The 19825-nt window shown below is 38.9% G+C and overlaps 1 protein-coding gene across 4 annotated transcripts in view; it reads right to left on the bottom strand.

The window, feature by feature from the left end:
- Positions 1-333: 333 nt before the first annotated feature.
- The window catches only part of plcb2 (phospholipase C, beta 2), a 48578-nt gene continuing 29086 nt past the window's right edge, over positions 334-19825 (bottom strand). For 3 of the 4 annotated variants that reach the window (XM_084393171.1, XM_084393169.1, XM_084393172.1), the window contains 9 exons: positions 18425-18503; positions 16687-17016; positions 15897-16074; positions 14048-14180; positions 10365-10429; positions 9329-9349; positions 8562-8610; positions 4959-5057; positions 334-674 (listed from right to left, as the gene is read on the bottom strand). In XM_084393171.1, the coding sequence (XP_084249297.1) occupies positions 504-674; positions 4959-5057; positions 8562-8610; positions 9329-9349; positions 10365-10429; positions 14048-14180; positions 15897-16074; positions 16687-17016; positions 18425-18503 (1125 nt within the window). In that variant the 3' untranslated portion in view covers positions 334-503. The remainder of the gene's footprint in view (positions 675-4958; positions 5058-8561; positions 8611-9328; positions 9350-10364; positions 10430-14047; positions 14181-15896; positions 16075-16686; positions 17017-18424; positions 18504-19825) is intronic. The other variant, XM_084393170.1, reaches the window with a different exon arrangement.

The following is a 19825-nucleotide window of genomic DNA, read 5'->3' as shown; positions in this document are numbered from 1 at the left end:
TCAGTTTTGGTGATACCGGCCTTCTTTCATAAAAATATGCCATTAAACAAGTATATAAAATATACTGTCTATATGTTATTTCTACATTAATTTGGAGTTCAAATGTGAAATTATTACAATACAAAATGTATTTAAAAACTTTACTGTTATGTGTGATTAATGAATTACAGAAACATGTGCGATTAATAAATGATTTTTTTTAACTGATTGACAGCACTAATATATAAATGGGCAAAATCTGTAATATGTACACAATGCTAAAAATCCTAATGGTACTAAAGGCTTAATTTTCTTAATGCAATGTGTAATGTATTAATTTTTCCTTTTTATTTTGGAGTGAATTGATGACCGTCCTCATGAGACGTCCCTTGATGTTGCACACTAACTTTCCCTTGATTTTTCTGAAAGGTTGAGTGATAAAGTGTATTACATAAATGAACAAGTGTAAAATGTTAAATATTTCATTAGAGTGTTGTTATGATCCTCATACGGACACATGGAGTTCATCCAACGAAGACCTGGCTGTACTGTCCCGCGTGTTCGGAGCGGTTCTCGCCGGCCTTGTCCACGTGCTCCGGGAAATGAGGTTTGACGCAGGAGTTCACGGCCTCGGACAGATCGCCGGGCAGAGACCACATCTTCTTAGCGTGTTCGGCCACAGCGTCTTTATTGAGCTGAACACAGAAGTGAAGAAGAGACACCAGTGAACATCTAAAGACAAAACTTACGACAACAGCATGAAACTAGAGCTTTAAAGGGATAGTTCACCCTAAAATGAAGATTACCCCATGATTTACTCTCCCTGAAGTCATCCTAGGTGTATATGACTTTCTTCTTTCAGACGAACACAATCAGAGTTATATAAAAAAAAAAGTCCTGGCTCTTCCAAGCTTTATAATGGCAGTATATTTTTAGAAGTCCATCAAAGTATATCCATTCATGATAAAAATCCTCCACACTGCTCCGGGGGGTTAATAAAGGCCTTCTGAAGTGAAGCGATGCGTTCGTGTTAGATATCCATATTTAAAACTTTATCGACTAAGGGCCCTTTCACACCTACCTTGTTTGGTCCGGACTTTCAGACTTTTCAGTTTGGTCCGAATCAAAATCACAGGTGTGAAACCTCCCCCAGACCACGGCCCGCACCAAACAGACGAAAAGAGCTAGTCTCGGTCAGGATCAAACCGAGCAAAGGTTTGGTTCGTTTCTGTGAAAGCATTTTCTGTTTTGTTCGGACTTTCAGATCATTTACAGGAAGTCCCGGTGGTTCCCGCGTAACCTAAACAACTGAAGAAGAATATGTGCAGATCTGTAAGTCCTGCCCACAGCGTTTCTTCCGACACACACACATATTTTTCCTGCGTCCTGCCGTCGACGATCAAATGTTCGCACAACGAGGACGTTCATTAGCCTTGAGTATAGTTGGTGCTGCAGGGAGTAATGCCGTAATAATAACAGTATAGTGGCAACGATATGCGGCTGTTCATTCATTCTTGTCAAAGTTACCCACCGAATTGACATCACGCTGACGTCAGACGCACGTCCGTTTACAAACCAATCAATGTCAAGATGCAGCCCACAGAGATGATGACGACAGGACGCAAGTGCGTCATGTAAAGTTCTTTAGTGCGCTCGCATAATTGCAATGTGAAACCAAACCAAAACTAACCGAATGTATAAAATGTATCAAAACATGAACTTTGGTTCGGACTTTCAGGTGTGAAAACGCCCTAAAATAACTAGCTTCCGGCATACGGAAGACTAACCCCTGACCCGACGCACAACGCAATGATGAACACGGAAGCGCAGAGGAAAGAGCAAAACAAAACACCAGTCACGAATTAGACGTCTAAAACGACAATTTGTTGGCCAGCCCTGTGTGTTTGAACCGCGAGAGGCGTCAAAGCTTACGCTACTCCTACATCATACATCGTACATCGTCCAGTGTTACTCGTGGCGTAAGTCGACTTGCGTAGGACGTCTGCCGGAAGATAGTTATTTTAGTCTATAAAGTTTTAAAAATGGATATTTTTCTAACACAAACGCATCGCTTCATTTCAGAAGGACTTTATTAACCCCCCGGAGCAGTGTGGAGTATTTTTATCATGAATGGATGCACTTTGATGGACTTAAAAAAATATACAGTCATTCACTCCCATTATAAAGCTTGGAAGAGCCAGGATATTTTTTAATATAACTCTGATTGTGTTCGTCTGAAAGAAGAAAGTCATTTACACCTAGGATGACTTGAGGCTGAGTAAATCATGGGCTAATTTTCATTTTGGGTGAACTAATGCTTTAAGGCTGTGACACACCAAACCTATATAAAAGAACTAGCTTAGGCTCGACTAGAACAGGTTTTCCTGCTTGAATGTTGATTATTTTCCTCATATTCTCCATTGTTGCAGCTCCTCTTTTCCCAGTCTGTCAGTAACGCTCTGGGTTGTGTTTTCCGTTAAACGCCGTAACTCGCTGCTTCATTACTATAGTACGATGCATCGATGAAGAAATCAACTAGTTAAGGCTGATTTATACTTCTGCGTCGGACCTACGCCGGAGCCTCTACACTGTAGGCAACGCATTGGTTTTCATTTATACTTCTGCGTCGGACCTACGCCGGAGCCTCTACACTGTAGGCAACGCATTGGTTTTCATTTATACTTCTGTGTCGGACCTACGCCGGAGCCTCTACACTGTAGGCAACGCGTTGGTTTTCATTTATACTTCTGCGTCGGACCTACGCCGGAGCCTCTACACTGTAGGCAACGCATTGGTTTTCATTTATACTTCTGCGTCGGACCTACGCCGGAGCCTCTACACTGTAGGCAACGCATTGGTTTTCATTTATACTTCTGCGTCGGACCTACGCCGGAGCCTCTACACTGTAGGCAACGCGTTGGTTTTCATTTATACTTCTGCGTCGTTGTCCGCGTTCACGCGCGCAGAGGGAGCATGTGAAACCCGAGGGAGCGGTCCTAGCAGACCAATCACAGCGCTTGCGTCCGCGTAGAGTTGACGCGTTGTTACATTTTTGGAGAGGTGCACGTCAGGGTACGCCGAAGGGTACGCACGCTATACACAGCCTACGACGTAGCTACGGCGTAAGTTCGACGCAGAAGTATAAATTGGGCTTTAGTCACGACTGTTTCCCGAAACCATATTGACGCAAATTTGTTGTTCAACCACGTTGGTTAAGGTGGAGTAATAACTTCTTTTAATGAATCTGTTTGAGATCGAATTAACGCTAGATGTTTTGCTATAAATTACAGACATGACATCTGAGGACTATTTCTCATTTTTCTCAGTTATTTTGCTTTATTTCCAGATTCAATCATAGTCTCGTTCTTAAGTTCTAGAGCACGTTCACACATGCGCACTCTTCAAAAACAACGCTTTAAATCTCCTTAAACTAAAACTAAAAACTAAACTAAAACACGTAAATGACATTTGTGTGTATTCTAAATAAAAGACACAGGTTGCACTGAATGTCAGCTTGCTTATTTTGCTCAAGATAAGGATTTATTGAGTCCACATGTCATGCAAACTAGAAACTCTGCTTCTAACCACAGGTCGACATCTGTCGCTCCAAACACACAACTCTGCGAATGTTTGTTGGAACGATGGTTTCGGGAACACAGACTCATTGAACTTTGCTGATAACGACGGAACTTGCGACCATTGTTGGCTAACGATGCTTTCGGGAAACGCACCCTTGTTTAGTTCCAATCTCTGTGAAGCCCCTCCTTCTGAAAAGCACACTGTGCTCTGATTGGTCGGCTGGAGCAGTGTGTTGTGATTGGTCGAGCGCTTTGAGTGTGTTTGGGAAATGTCCCGCCCCTTCCCATTACCGCCAGTTTAACACACTACTAACTAACTCAACCAGGCCCCGCCCCTTTATTCTGCATATATAAATGAGGAATATTGTGACGTGTTCGTTCCCGGAAGAAACTCAAGATACAATGGAGGCGTTTCAGGGAGTTCAGGAACACTGACACTGATATAGAGAAGAACTCCCGCTGAAGGGACTTGTTCATGCTCAATATTACGCACTTATGAAAGATGAACATGGAATAAGGCATAATAGGAGCGCTTTTAATTTCAGAGAGTATCACACAAAGCTGAAGACTGTGAGTTTTAAACCACAGATGGTTCATCTGAAGTGACACGACCAACCAGAGATCTACAAGTCCTGAGAGACTCGAGCGCTTTATTTAAACATTCTCCGTCTGTTCCTGTCACAGAGATGCTCACGTCAGCAAGAGTCTGAGTCTGAAGCATGAGAAACAGAACTATATCTGCATAAAAACATAACTCACAATCCGGGTGTTATTAGACGGCACATCTGGGAAATGAACAGGAAGATTCACTGATAAAGTCACAATTCTGCTCTCAGATGTTCGTCAAATTCAGCTTATGAATCAGTTGCTGAATTAGTCACGGGCTTCTCTTCCAATTATCACAGTCATCATTATTTAATTCTTTCCTGAACACTAGGCCAAATCTGACATAATGAAACGGCATTCCCAATGCATTCAACTTTCAGAGTGAAACTGAATATTCAGTGAGAAATAATGTGATTTTACGTCAGAAGAAAAGCTGTTTCAGAAGTTATTTAGATGGTTATGATACCGTTCAAAAGTTTGGGGTCGGTAAGATTATTTGATTCTTTTAAAATAAGTCTCTTCTGCTCACCAAAGATGAATTAATTTGAATAAAAATACAGTAAAATTGTGCAATATTATTCAAATTTACAACAGATGTTTTCTATATGAATATATGTTAAAATTTAATTTATTCCTGTGATCAAAGCTGAATTTTCAGCATCATTACTCCAGTCTTCAGTGTCACATGATCCTTCACAAATCATTCTAATATGAGGATTTGATGCTCAAGAAACATTTATGATTATTATCAGTGATGAAAACAGGTGCACAGCTCATGAGTGTTTCGGTGTTCACCTGACTGATCAGCTCTCTGATGCTCGCCAGCGTCGCCGCCTGTTTCTTCTTCAGACTCTGTTCCTGAGGAGAACCGTCAGCGCTGCCGTTCTCTGCCGACTGAAGGAGAGTGTGCTGTTACATGCGTTATCAACACACACACACACACGCACGCAAACACTCGCACGCGCACACACACAGACACACACACATTTACTTAGCTATCTAAATGGGAACATTCCATAGATGTAATGGTCTTTATACTGTACAAACTGTATATTCTGTCCCCTTACACTAACCTGACTCCTAAACCTACCTATCATACACACACACACACACACACACACACACACACACACACACACACACACACACACACACACACACACACACACACTAACCTGACTCCTAAACCTACCTATCATACACACACACACACACACACACACACACACACACACACACACACACTAAACCTGCCCATCACACACACACACACACACACACACACACACACACACACACCCTAAACCTACCTATCATACACACACACACACACACACACACACACACACACACACACACACACACACACACACACACACACACACACTAAACCTGCCCATCACACACACACACACACCCCTAAACCTACCTATCACACACACACACACACACACACACACACACACACACACACACACTAAACCTGCCCATCACACACACACACACACACACACAAACACCCTAAACCTACCTATCATACACACACACACACACACACACACACACACTAACCCGGCCCCTAAACCTACCCATCACACACACACACACACACACACACACACACACACACACACACACACACACACACACACACACACACACTAACCCGACCCCTAAACCTACCCATCACACACACACACACACACACACACACACACACACACACACACACACACACACACACACACACACACACACACACACTAACCCGACCCCTAAATCTACCCATCACACACACACACACACACACACACACACACACACACACACACACACACACACACACACACACACTAACCCGACCCCTAAACCTACCCATCACACACACACACACACACACACACACACACACACACACACACACACACACACACACACACACACACACACACACACACACACTAACCCGACCCCTAAATCTACCCATCACACACACACACACACACACACACACACACACACACACACACACACACACACACACACACACACACACACACACTAACCCGACCCCTAAACCTACCCATCACACACACACACACACACACACACACACACACACACACACACACACACACACACACACACACACTAACCCGACCCCTAAATCTACCCATCACACACACACACACACACACACACACACACACACACACACACACACACACACACACACACTAACCCGACCCCTAAACCTACCCATCACACACACACACACACACACACACACACACACACACACACACTAACCCGACCCCTAAATCTACCCATCACACACACACACACACACACACACACACACACACACACTAACCCGACCCCTAAACCTACCCATCACACCCCCCTGTCATAACTTTTACATTTTTAAAAACCTTTAATTACTTTATTTTTATACCAGATTTACAAATGAGGACATTCCTAAAGGGGGGGTTTTGGAGATTTTGTCAGGCTTTGGTCACTTCTGGGTACAAATATGTCCCCAAAATATAGTTAAGTAGGTACACATACACACACACACACACACACACACACACACACACACACACACACACACACACACACACACAGCCGTCTGCAAACATAATGCACCTCACAAAGCTATACAAACACACCTTGATGCCATGTGCACTTATACATGTCCTCAGATATGTATGTAACAGGATCACATGTATGGTGTAAATGTTATGGTTAATGGTGTTCATGTGCATGAACATGTGTGTGAGTGTGTGTGTGTGTGTGTGTGTGTGAGACAGAAGACAGAAGAGAGTCCATGTGCAGCTATTGTTCGTAGATCACGTTGAGCCGACACTCTTCACACAGACTCCATTCAGTTCACAAGCTCGTTTACTGTGGAATATTAATCTCGGTGACATTTCACTCTCACTTGTTTGTGCAGTTTCATCAAACCAAATCTGTTCCCAAACCGAGTGAGCTTCCCTGTAAAACCGCATCCTGATTTAACCGGAACAAATAAAGCTCACATGAGACTCAACTCTTCTTCCGGGAATCCCAAACCATTTTATGAGATTTTAAGATAATATTTAAATAATTCAACAACACATTTGCATGTTCATGATTATCTGATGTCAGTAAATGGTCACATGACTTGCAAGTAAACAAATAAAAAAAATTTAATAAGTGTTTTATTTTGATTGTTTTTGTTTAAAATGATTTATTTTAAATGTGAAGGATTTAATTATTAGTATTTTATTTTGTTTGCATATTATTATTATTTTTTTGAAACTTATTTTAGTTTAAAATTTGTATGATTTAATCAATTATTAGTAAGTGTTTTATTTTTATTGTTTATCATTTTTATATTATTTAATTATTTAAATTGTACATTTTTACGATTTAATTAATTATTAGTAAGTGTTTTATTTAGATTTTTTATTATTTTGAAATTTATTTTATTACATTTACAGTTTTCTAATTTAATTAATTCTTAGTAAGTTTTTAACTTTCATTGTTTTTATTGTAAAATAAAAAAAATAATTTTACAATTTTATAATTTAATTATTACTAAGTGTTTTAATTTTATTGTTTGTCATTTTTATATTATTTAATTATTTAAATTGTAAATTTTTTATTTGTAAATTATTAGTAAGTGTTTGTGTTTTACAATTATGTATTTAAATTTCATTTTTTATTTAAATTTATGATTTCATTTATTATAAATACGTGTTTTATTTTTATTGTTCTTATTTCAAAATTATTCAAATCAATTTTACATTTTTTATTATTTAATTACCTATTGGCTTTTCATCTACTCACATAGGTTGACATTACTATGTTGCTAAACCAATAAAAAAAAAAAAAAAAAAAAAAAAACATAAATATTGAGCAAAACAGTCAATTTTCAATTACATTCAACAATTTTCCACATTTACGAATGCAATGACGCATGAAGTCGAGTGTTTGCGTTCTCATACTTGCATAGAGTGTATTCTGAGCTTTATAAATACCGGTCTGAAAACACATGTTCTGTGAACTTTGCGTCTTAAACTTCAGTGACATTCAGTGCTGGCGGAGGAATTAATGGAGCGGGGAGAGAAATAAACAGAAAAGTGAATGAATTTGGATGAGCCGCATGAGCAGAAGTGAGTCACATGTTTTTATGGCTCTCCCGCTGTAAACATCATGAGCCACATGTTAGTCAGTGTGAGCCGATCTGATCTGATCTGTGTGTTAAAACTCAACCCAAACCAGGGCTTTGTGTCCCACCGTCGTCATGGTTACGGGCGCTCGTCTCAATTGCACTCTCTCGTTCAGTTGGCGCTCGTCTATTCTCCCTGGTGTGTTCGACTGTATTCGATCTGCATTCGTGTGGTGTTTTACCTGAGCGTTATCGTTGTCGAGCTGCTCTGTGCTCTTGCACTTCTTCAGTCTGAAAAGGAGAATGAGGAAACATGAGGATTTGTTCATTGAAATATTAATAATCAGGTTAAATGTAGTACAAATGAGGCTTAATAAAGATGCGGTGCACATGAAATGAAATGGTCCATGTCTTTCAGCATTGAGACTGTCTGCTAATGCACTTCTAAAAGTTCGTGGTCAGTTTAAAAAAAAAAGTAATTATTACTTTTATTTAGCAAGGACACATTCAATTGATCAAAAGTAATAGACATTTATAACGTTACAAAAGTTTCTATTTCAAATATACTTTTTATATTACTTCTTATAGTGTGTGTGTGTGTGTGTGTCAGTGTGTGTGTGAGTGTGTGTGTGAGAGAGAGAGAGAGAGAGAGTTTATGTCTCTGTGTAAGAGTGTGTGTGTATGTGTGTGTGCGTGTGTGTGTCTTTGTGAGTAAGTGAGAGAGAGTGTGTGTGTGTGTGTGTGAGAGTTTGAGAGAGAGAGTGTGTGTGTGTGTGTGTGAGAGAGAGAGTTTATGTGTCTCTGTGTAAGTGTGTGTGTGTGGGTCTTTGTGAGTAAGTGAGAGAGTGTGTGTATGTGTGTGAGAGTTTGAGAGAGAGAGTGTGTGTGTGTGTGAGAGAGAGAGAGAGAGAGAGAGAGAGAGAGTTTATGTGTCTCTGTGTAAGAGTGTGTGTGTATGTGTGTGAGAGTTTGAGAGAGTGTGTATGTGTGTGTGTGTGTTCATTCTTACTTTTCCTTCTTTTTGGGCTCACTGAAAAAGAAAAAACACACTGTGAGGGTGACAGATACCATGAATATTATACAGTACGTATTTTACTTTATTTTGTTCTTCATTACTCATTTTATTTCATTTAGAGAAGCTGAAAGTGCAACAAAGCTCCTTAAACATTGGAAAGATCCAGATACTGAGACACAGACTAGTTTGAACACGACGCTGCTCTACTAGTGGGACGTGTAAGTAAACAGACGTGATCTGTGCTAATGGGGTTGTGTGTTTGAGTCCCACACACTCACACACACACACACACGCTCACGGTGCCTTTTGCTCATAATAATTAACAAAATAATTAACAAACAAACTACACTCCATGGAGAAAAGGTCACCGACCTCTGAATCCCTAGACAAAACACTCTCTCACACACACACACACACACACACAGATTGAGATGTACGGCTCTCTGATGCATTAGCTTGATTAAAACACTCAATGATTCATCTTTGTTTTTCTTTCTTGCATTTTTGTTTTTTATTTCTCTCGTTTCCAAGGTCACATGCACTGCAACAAATGCACAACACACACACACACACACACACACACACACACACACACACACACACACACACACACACACACACACTCACTCACTCACTCTCTCTTTTACACACACACACTCACTTGCTCACACACACACACACACACACACACACACACACACACACACACACACACACACGCTCTCACACACACACACACACACACACACACACACACACACACACACACACACACACACACACACACACACACACCTCACACACACACTCACGTACAGACACGCACAGACACACAGACTCAAACATGCTCAAACATACGCTCTAACACACACACATAAACACACTCACATACTCTCTCTCTCACACACACACACACACACACACACACACACTCACGTACAGACACGCACAGACACACAGACACACACACACACACACACACACACACACACACACACACACACACACACACACACACACACACACACACCTGTTGAGTGCCTTCATCTCACTGCAGTGCTTCTCTGTGGCTGTTTCCAGGAGTTTGGTCAAACGCTGTAATAGGAGAGAAGAAAACAGTGAGTGTCACAAACACATTTCAGAGCAGAACCGACAGCTGTGCTTCGTATGGAAGGCCAGATGGGACGAATCACATTGAAACACTTGTGAAACACATTGAAACACTTGTGAAATGCATTGAAACACTTGCGAAACGCATTGAAACACTTCGCATTGAAACACTTGCGAAACGCATTGAAACACTTCGCATTGAAACACTTGCGCAGACATTGCGAAACGCATTGAAACACTTCGCATTGAAACACTTGCGCAGACATTGCGAAACGCATTGAAACACTTCGCATTGAAACACTTGCACAGACATTGCGAAACGCATTGAAACACTTCACATTGAAACACTTGCGAAACGCATTGAAACACTTCGCATTGAAACACTTGCGCAGACATGTGAAACACTTGCGCAGACATGTGAAACACTTCGCATTGAAACACTTGCGCAGACATGTGAAACACTTGCACAGACATGTGAAACACTTGCGCAGACATGTGAAACACTTGCGCAGACATGTGAAACACTTGCGCAGACATGTGAAACACTTGCGCAGACATGTGAAACACTTCGCATTGAAACACTTCGCATTGAAACACTTGCGCAGACATGTGAAACACTTGCGCAGACATTGCGAAACGCATTGAAACACTTCGCATTGAAACACTTGCGCAGACATTGCGAAACGCATTGAAACACTTCGCATTGAAACACTTGCACAGACATTGCGAAACGCATTGAAACACTTCACATTGAAACACTTGCGAAACGCATTGAAACACTTCGCATTGAAACACTTGCGCAGACATGTGAAACACTTGCGCAGACATGTGAAACACTTCGCATTGAAACACTTGCGCAGACATGTGAAACACTTGCGCAGACATGTGAAACACTTGCGCAGACATGTGAAACACTTGCGCAGACATGTGAAACACTTGCGCAGACATGTGAAACACTTGCGCAGACATGTGAAACACTTGCGCAGACATGTGAAACACTTGCGCAGACATGTGAAACACTTGCGCAGACATGTGAAACACTTGCGCAGACATGTGAAACACTTCGCATTGAAACACTTGCACAGACATGTGAAACACTTGCGCAGACATGTGAAACACTTCGCATTGAAACACTTGCGCAGACATGTGAAACACTTGCGAAGACATGTGAAACACTTGCGCAGACATGTGAAACACTTGCGCGTACAAACATATATTTGCGCATATATATTTTCTAGGCCTAATGAGGACATATGTAGTCATGTACAGAATATGCCTTTATCCACATAAAATGTATATAGCCTATCATGCCTTTATCATACTTCTACTTTCGAAAAGCTGAAGCAAATAGTAGCAGGACATTCTAACGCTTAACGTGAAAAACAATTAATGCGGCTTAATGAGACAGTGATATTAAAAAATCCAATTCTGTACACACCTTATTAATAAACCATACTATGTACATAAAAGCAGATGAGCCCAGAATATGAATGCAATGCATTTAATTACACGTTAAGCATTTTTCTCCCATAGAAACCCGTTATTATAAAGAAAACGCTTAACATGGTTTCAATGGCTTTCATATTTCAAAAATAAAGGCTAAGTAGCCTATAAAATAAATATACATTATTGTGGCATTAATTAGCCCACAAACAATATTTGTAAAGCCTAAACTAATTTATTTAAAGCAAAGCTAAAACCAGCGTTGGGCATTTATCTGTAATAGGTTAAGTGAAGTATTTGTTTATATTATTATTATTATTATTAATTATAATTATTATATATAATTATTCCTTATTAGGCCTAGAAAATATATTGTTTTAACATAACATCTCGTTATTACGACATAATTGAGTGGAAAAAATAATATGTATGTGGCAGCAATGCAACACCGTAGTTTCATATATATGCGCAAATATACGTTTGTACGTGCAAGTGTTTCACATGTCTGCGCAAGTCTAATGTGAACACGCAGAAGTTTCAATGCGTTTCGCAAGTGTTTCAATGCGTTTCGCAAGTGTTTCAATGCGTTTCGCAAGTGTTTCAATGCGTTTCGCAAGTGTTTCAATGCGTTTCGCAAGTGTTTCAATGCGTTTCGCAAGTGTTTCAATGCGTTTCGCAAGTGTTTCAATGTATTTCGCAAGTGTTTCACATGTCTGTGCAAGTCTAATGTGAACACGCAAGTGTTTCAATGTGTTTCGTCCCATCCGGCCTCCCATAGCTTCGAGCCGCTCTGTGATCTGAGCGTCACACACAGGAAGTGAACACAAGGACTTCCTGTCACTCATGAGGAAAATGTGTTCCCAATTTGAAGAACAGACTTGTATCCTCATAGTCCTCCTCAGTGAGAACTGTCTGAATATAAGCAGGAGGCGTTTGTCTTTCCTCTGAGCACAAGCATGTCTCTCGTTTCAAACACACACTCACACACACACACCCCCGACCCCTAAACCTACCCATCACACTCACACACACACACTCACACACACACACAAAGCGCGAGCACGGATCTGTTCAGAGGCGGTTGCGGTCGATAAACGAGTGTAAGAGTGTGTGGCGGGTCGGTCATGTTTACTCTCGCAGTGCCGGACAGGAGTGAGCCGGATCTATGCAGATCCACTGAGGGCTGATGGGTAATCAACACCTGGAGCGAGTCCAGCAGGAACACACCAGCTCTCAGTGTGGCCCAGATCAAACAACAATTCATCAAATAATAATAAAACTAGAGTTATGCGCGTGACGTCGGCCGGAGTGACTGTGGTTACACTCATAGAGCGGCAGCATTTGTTTTTAGCGGGAATGCCGCGAAAAACACACAAAACACACAAAACACACAAAACAAAATTGAAATGGGAAAGAGCTTTGAGATTGACTGCATAAACAGATTTGACAAGAAATCTGAGATTTCCGATTTATGAATTTCAAAAAAGTCTTTGTTAAAGCATTATACCATTGCAGATAGCATTGATTAACAACCTCGTAGCTCACAGTAGGACTGTCTTTAAAAGTTTATAATAAGTTATTATTAAAAATAAATTTCCCTATGGAGTTTTTACTTATTATTACTACTATGTTTATATTATATATTGTGAAACAAAAAAAAAACTGTGATCACTAGCCGTGTTTCCATCCAAAGTTGCGAATTTAACTTATATTTAACAACAACTTAATATCACATACAACATTTGGGAATAAAGCAGTTTCCATGCAGAACAAAATAATCATTTCCTGATAAACTGGCAATAAATATCAATAAGAAAATAAGGAGTAGGAGAAGCCATTGTATAAAATAATTTTCATAAAAAAGCATCCGACTCAATTGAGCATATACGTTTTTTTTATGTGCAGTTTTAGAATTTATGGCTTTTCCATCCAGCGTTTTTTATGCAATTTCCCAAAATGCGCATAAAAATAGGTGGATGGAAACATAGCTACTGTTTGATAATGAGTTGTCTTATGATTTATGTTTGTTTGGTCAAAAAAAAAAAAAAAAACTTTATGGCAATCACGTCTTGATTCATTAGCTTTTTCAAGATATTTGCTAGCAGATTTACACCTGTCAATCATTAGCTGGATCTACATACACACTCATGATGTGTGTACCTCGGTGTTGTGTTGCTCTTTCTTCTTCTTGAGCTGATCGTGATGCTCCACCAGCAGCGCTCTGAGCTCTGACTTCAGCTTCTGCTTGAGTTCGTTCATCTGATCTCCTGCATCTGACCCTTCAGCTCCAGACCTGGACCATCACATCAACACACACCACATTCAAGTTCATAACAAGTGTTTCGCTGCTCAAAAGACAAGTGTGTGGATGCAAACTTGACTTGTTAACTAGATCAATGCTAAGACCAGCATTGATCAAAAAATGTTCTTCTTCATTAAAATAAAGCTGAAATAAAATGCAACACAAATATTGGATTATGAACTTCAACTTAAAACTAAGTTTAAGTTGATGTACTAAAATTAAATGACTAAAACTGACATAAAAAATTAATTAAAGCAAAGTAGAAATATTTGAAGAAAAAAATAAAAATGACTAAAGCACATTAAAAAATGACTAAAACTTAAATTAAAATGAAAACTGAAAATATTTAAATTTTTTGTATCATTGAGATATGTTTTCCATTTTCATTTTACTTACAATTTCAGTAATTTAGCTGTGTGATTTTATTATATTTTTCTATATGTCTACATCATTTTATTTCATTTTTTTTCTGTTATTTTAGTACATCAAAGTTAAACTAAATGAAAATGAGAAATGTTGCTTTGGCAATTAGCTGAAATAAAGCAAGTTTAAGTTTTCTTATATTTTATTTTAATTAATGTTTATTTTATGTCAAGCAACAAAAATGTTTAATTGTTCTAGTTTTAGTTTCAGGTAGATGAAATAACCCTGAACTGAATTTTTTTTAATTCAATTAAAGCTAACTCTAAATATTAATAAACACTATAATGATATAGAGGTTATGCGGCAGAGAAACAAGCGCGCAGCCATCTGTAAAATATTGTCTTTGAACGATCTCTGTATATTTCTATGGCATTCGAAGAGTAATTCGCTGCTGTTAATGAAAGTTATCATGAGCATTGTAATGTTGGAAGCGGATGTCATGACAAATGTCAGTTCGATCAGGAAGATTTTAAAACGAGTGGTAAATTCATAAATCCGTAAGATCTTTCCTTCATGCTGTGGAAATACAAACAGACAGAAGAGAAAAGGGGCGGAGCTACAGAAGCTCTATGTAGATAATGCTATAATAATGGGGTGGCGCAATGGATAAGACACATGCCTTTGGTGTGAGAGACCCGTTGCGATTTTTTTTCTAAATGTCGACAAAAAACTATTGCAAAATGACGGCGTTTCCATTAACCGATGTTATGCGACTAAAACTTAATTTTTTCATCTCACAAGTCATTCCAAAAATCATGGCAACGGACGTTAGTAGGTTTATGTATATCTCAGCAACTGCACTGACCATTATTATTACCGGTAATCAAAGGAGGCGTATGTGTGTGTTATCCAATCATTAATGGCCAGGAAAGACTCTTATACTTGTGAGCGGCTCATATGAGGAGTTTCTGGGTGTTTCTCCCTCAGATCTGCGTCGAGCTCTTGATTGTGGCATTTATTTGAGGTTTAGAATCCAGTATTCCTGTAATTCTTTTGTCTTTTATGAATTTAATAAAGAGCTCTGTCTCGTATTCTGTCCAAACACACCGCATCATCTACGTCAGGTGACTGTAAATGCACAAAAACTGTTTCCAGTGCAGTTTTGCCAAATATTTCTTTTTCGAATTGCCTGGAAAACCTCCTCATGCGAGCGGGAAAACTTTTTTTGCGATAAATGGGAGTTTTTGTCGAAATTGGCATTGGCCGTATTTTCAATTTTCAATTTCAATTTGCGCAGTTTGAAGATTAATGGAAACGCGGCGAGTGTGTTCATTGTGCATTTACTTCTTGGCCGTGTTCTTCTTCTTCAAGGCTTTGAACTGCTCGCTGTATTTCTGAATGAGTTCTTCTCGTTTCTTCTGAAACTTCTTCTCCATGTCCTTCAGGTCTTTCTCTTGTTTCTTGGTGACCTTCAGGAAGTTCTTGTGCTGCTGCAGTTCTTCACAGGTCACCGTAGACGGATCTGAAAATAATAAAGCTTACAGTGAACGTGAACACAGCCAATAACAGTTAAAGGCTGTTGATCAGATTGTGTTAATGCAGAGGTATTCCTATAACTAACTAAGCCCTGTTGACATGGCAAAAAACAATAGTTATTATAATGCATTCATTAAAAAAAAAATCTATATAAGGCATTTAAGATCCATTTTTTTCCTACAAATTTTACAACTTAATTTGGATTTAACTTTTCAAGGGTAAAAAAAATTAATAAAAAATAAAAACTTTTCTCAGAGGACTAGAAATGTTACATTTATAAAATCAATTTTATATATTTGATGTAATTATCAAGTAAATGCCACACAACTTTATGAATTTATATATGTTTTATGTATATTTATGTTAGTTATACTAACCATAATTACACCATGTGGTTATTACTACAGCATTAAATATTCAAAATACTATGTTTGTCATTTTTTGATGATAGCGGAGGCTTAGATGTAGGGACTGCTGTTTTTTTTGGTAGTTACTACGGTAAAATTGACATCATGTCCAAACTATCACCCTGGACAACTAAAGTAGCGAGTCATCGTGATGCAGTTGTAATGTATGGTGTCACGTGACACAGGCTCACCTGAGGGATCTGAAGGGGTTTCCTCACTGGATTCTTTGGTCTCTGTGACAACATTATCTGGAGCTGCAGCAGGTTCTGGATCTGGACTTTCTTCTGGTGTTGGTTCTGGTTCTGCTTTTTCCTCTGGTTTGGGTTCAGGTTCTGGTTCAGGTTTGGGTTCAGGTTCTGACTCTGGTTCAGGTTTGGGTTCTGGTTCTGGTTCAGGTTTAGGTGGTTCTGGAGCTGGAGTCGCAGTGGGATTCTCTTCAGTCTTTTCACTGGGAGCCTCAGCTGGAGGAGCGACGTCGCCCTCTACTGGCTTCTCCACAGCTTCAGATGAGACAGGAGCTTCTGACAGACAGACATATGGATAGATAGACAGATAGATAGACAGACAGACAGATAGATAGATAGATAGATAGATAGATAGATAGATAGATAGATAGATAGATAGACAGACAGATAGATAGATAGACAGATAGACAGACAGACAGACAGACAGACAGACAGACAGACATACAAGACAGACAGACAGACAGATAGATAGACAGACAGACAGACAGACAGACAGACAGACAGACAGACAGACAGATAGATAGATAGATAGACAGACAGACAGACAGACAGACAGACAGACAGATAGATATATAGATAGATAGACAGACAGATAGACAGACAGACAGATAGATATACAGATAGACAGACAGACAGATAGATAGATAGACAGATAGATAGACAGACAGACAGACAGACAGACAGACAGACAGACAGACAGACAGATAGATAGATAGACAGACAGACAGATAGACAGACAAGACAGACAGACAGACAGACAGATAGACAGATAGACAGACAGACAGACAGACAGATAGATAGATAGATAGATAGATAGACAGATAGACAGACAGACAGACAGACAGACAGATAGATAGATAGATAGATAGATAGATAGATAGATAGATAGATAGATAGATAGATAGATAGATAGATAGATAGATAGATAGATAGATAGGACAGAAAGACAGATATAAATGATCATCCATATGCATTACATATCAGTAATACAGTGATGGTATCAGATGCTCATCCCATAATATTTTGATATGTTGTCACCAAATTCATATGTTAGTAACAAGTCAAGTCACATTTATGGGTAATACTTTACACTAAGGTTATGTTTTTATAATGATTTAAAAAAATGTATTAGTAAATGTTGAAATTAACATTAACTGAGATTAATAAATTATGTCGAATAATTGTTCATTGTTAAACAAATGGAACCTGACTGTAAAGTGTTACCAATGTATTTAAAAACAGTAGCGCTTTACAATTCAATTCAGTTTCAAAGCATGAAACACATTCAGTTTCAGCTTTAGCTCTACAAAAGACAATAGAGTTATTATCAGATCAATGTTAATTCAATTCAGTTCAACTTCAAATTCATCAACTACGAAACAAATTAATTTTCAGACATATATAAGCAGCTTTACAGAAGATGATAGTGTCACTATTCAGCTCGACTCTGATTCAATGTTAATTCAATTCTGTGTTAATCGCAGTGTTAATCGCTGTTGCAAAGTTCATGAATTATGAAACAAATTCAATTCAACTATAAATCATCTCTACAGAAGACAATAATATCAGTATGTGTGAGTGCAGTCAAATGGATCCTTTAATTGTTTCTATTTATTAGTATTGAAATGGTGCAGTCATCGAATACTGTGATCATTTGTGTGTTTATGTGTGTGTGTGTTATTACCTGCGACAGGTGCAGGAGTGACAGACTTCTGGACTCCGTCAGCAACAGGCAACTCATATTCACACACGTATGTTAAACTCTGATCAGAGAGAGAACTGTGTGAGACATGCTTTCACATAATTACACAAAATTATAAGAGACAGCTATACAAGAGACAGTGTACAGTCAACTCCTAACAGAGTTATAATATTAAGCAGAGGAATTCATCTGCAATAATAACCAGCTTATTGTAGTAGTATTACATGGCTACTTATCAAATATGTGACCCTGGACCACAAAATCAGTCACAAGGGTCTTTTTTTTAAATTGAGATTTATACATCATCTGAAATCTGAATAAATAAGCTTTCCATTGATGTGTGGTTTGTTAGGATAGGACAATATTTGGTCGAGATACAACTATTGAACATCTGGAATCTGAGGGTGCAAAAAAATCGAAACATTGAGAAAATCTCCTTTAAAGTTGTTCATTTATGTTCACGATTGTGCTGCATTCACTCACAGAAATACATGTTTTATATATTTACGGTAGGAAATTTACAAAATATCTTCATGGAACATGATCTTTACTGAATATCCTCATGATTTTTGGCATAAAAGAAAAATCGATAATTTTGACCCGTACAATGTATCGTCATTGGCTATTGCCACAAATATACCCGTGCGACTCGAGACTGGTTTTATGATCCATATGTACATAAATGTTTCTAAAATATCCACATAAAACATTTAGAAATTGTCTTTCACTCGAAGTTTAGAGCACACTTTCTTGTCCTAACAAGATGAAATATTATGCACATCATTTTTCAAAGATCAAAGCATTTTTTTTATTATCGAAAAATATATTATGCTTAAAGCAAGCAAACCGATGTTTGACACTGAGGTGAGAAAAATAATCTTGTTTTTCCTTTTTATATTTGATTATTTTTCGTACTCCAGAGGCATTTACTTGCTTTAGGCAAAAACATCACAAAATTTTGTTTGATTTCTCTGAAAGCAAGACATAAAATCTTGTATCCTTTTGCTTCTCAAGTACATATAAATATATAGGGCCCTATTTTAATGATCTGAAATGCAAGTATCAAACGCGAAATGCAAGAAACTTTGTGGGCGGGTCTCGGGCGCTGTTGCTATTATACCGGCGGGATAAATGACTCTTGCGCCCGACGCAAATCTAAAATGTGTTGGTCTGAAGTAGCTTCATTACTCATAGGTGTGGTTTGGGCGTAACGTGAAATAAACCAATCAGAGCGACATCTCACATTCCCTTTAAGAGCAGGCGCGCTTGTTCCATGGCGGATTGCTATTATAACGGCGGATTTGCCAGACGCACGCCAGGAGCGGTTCACAGCCGAGGAGACCGACGTTCTCGTCAGGGCCGTAAAACACAGAGAAGTGACAT

The sequence above is a fragment of the Rutilus rutilus genome (genome assembly GCF_951802725.1).
Source record: "Rutilus rutilus genome assembly, chromosome: 21".
NCBI lineage: Eukaryota > Metazoa > Chordata > Actinopteri > Cypriniformes > Leuciscidae > Rutilus > Rutilus rutilus.
Note: the sequence above shows the minus strand (reverse complement) of the source record. Positions and strands in the feature narration are given on the sequence as shown.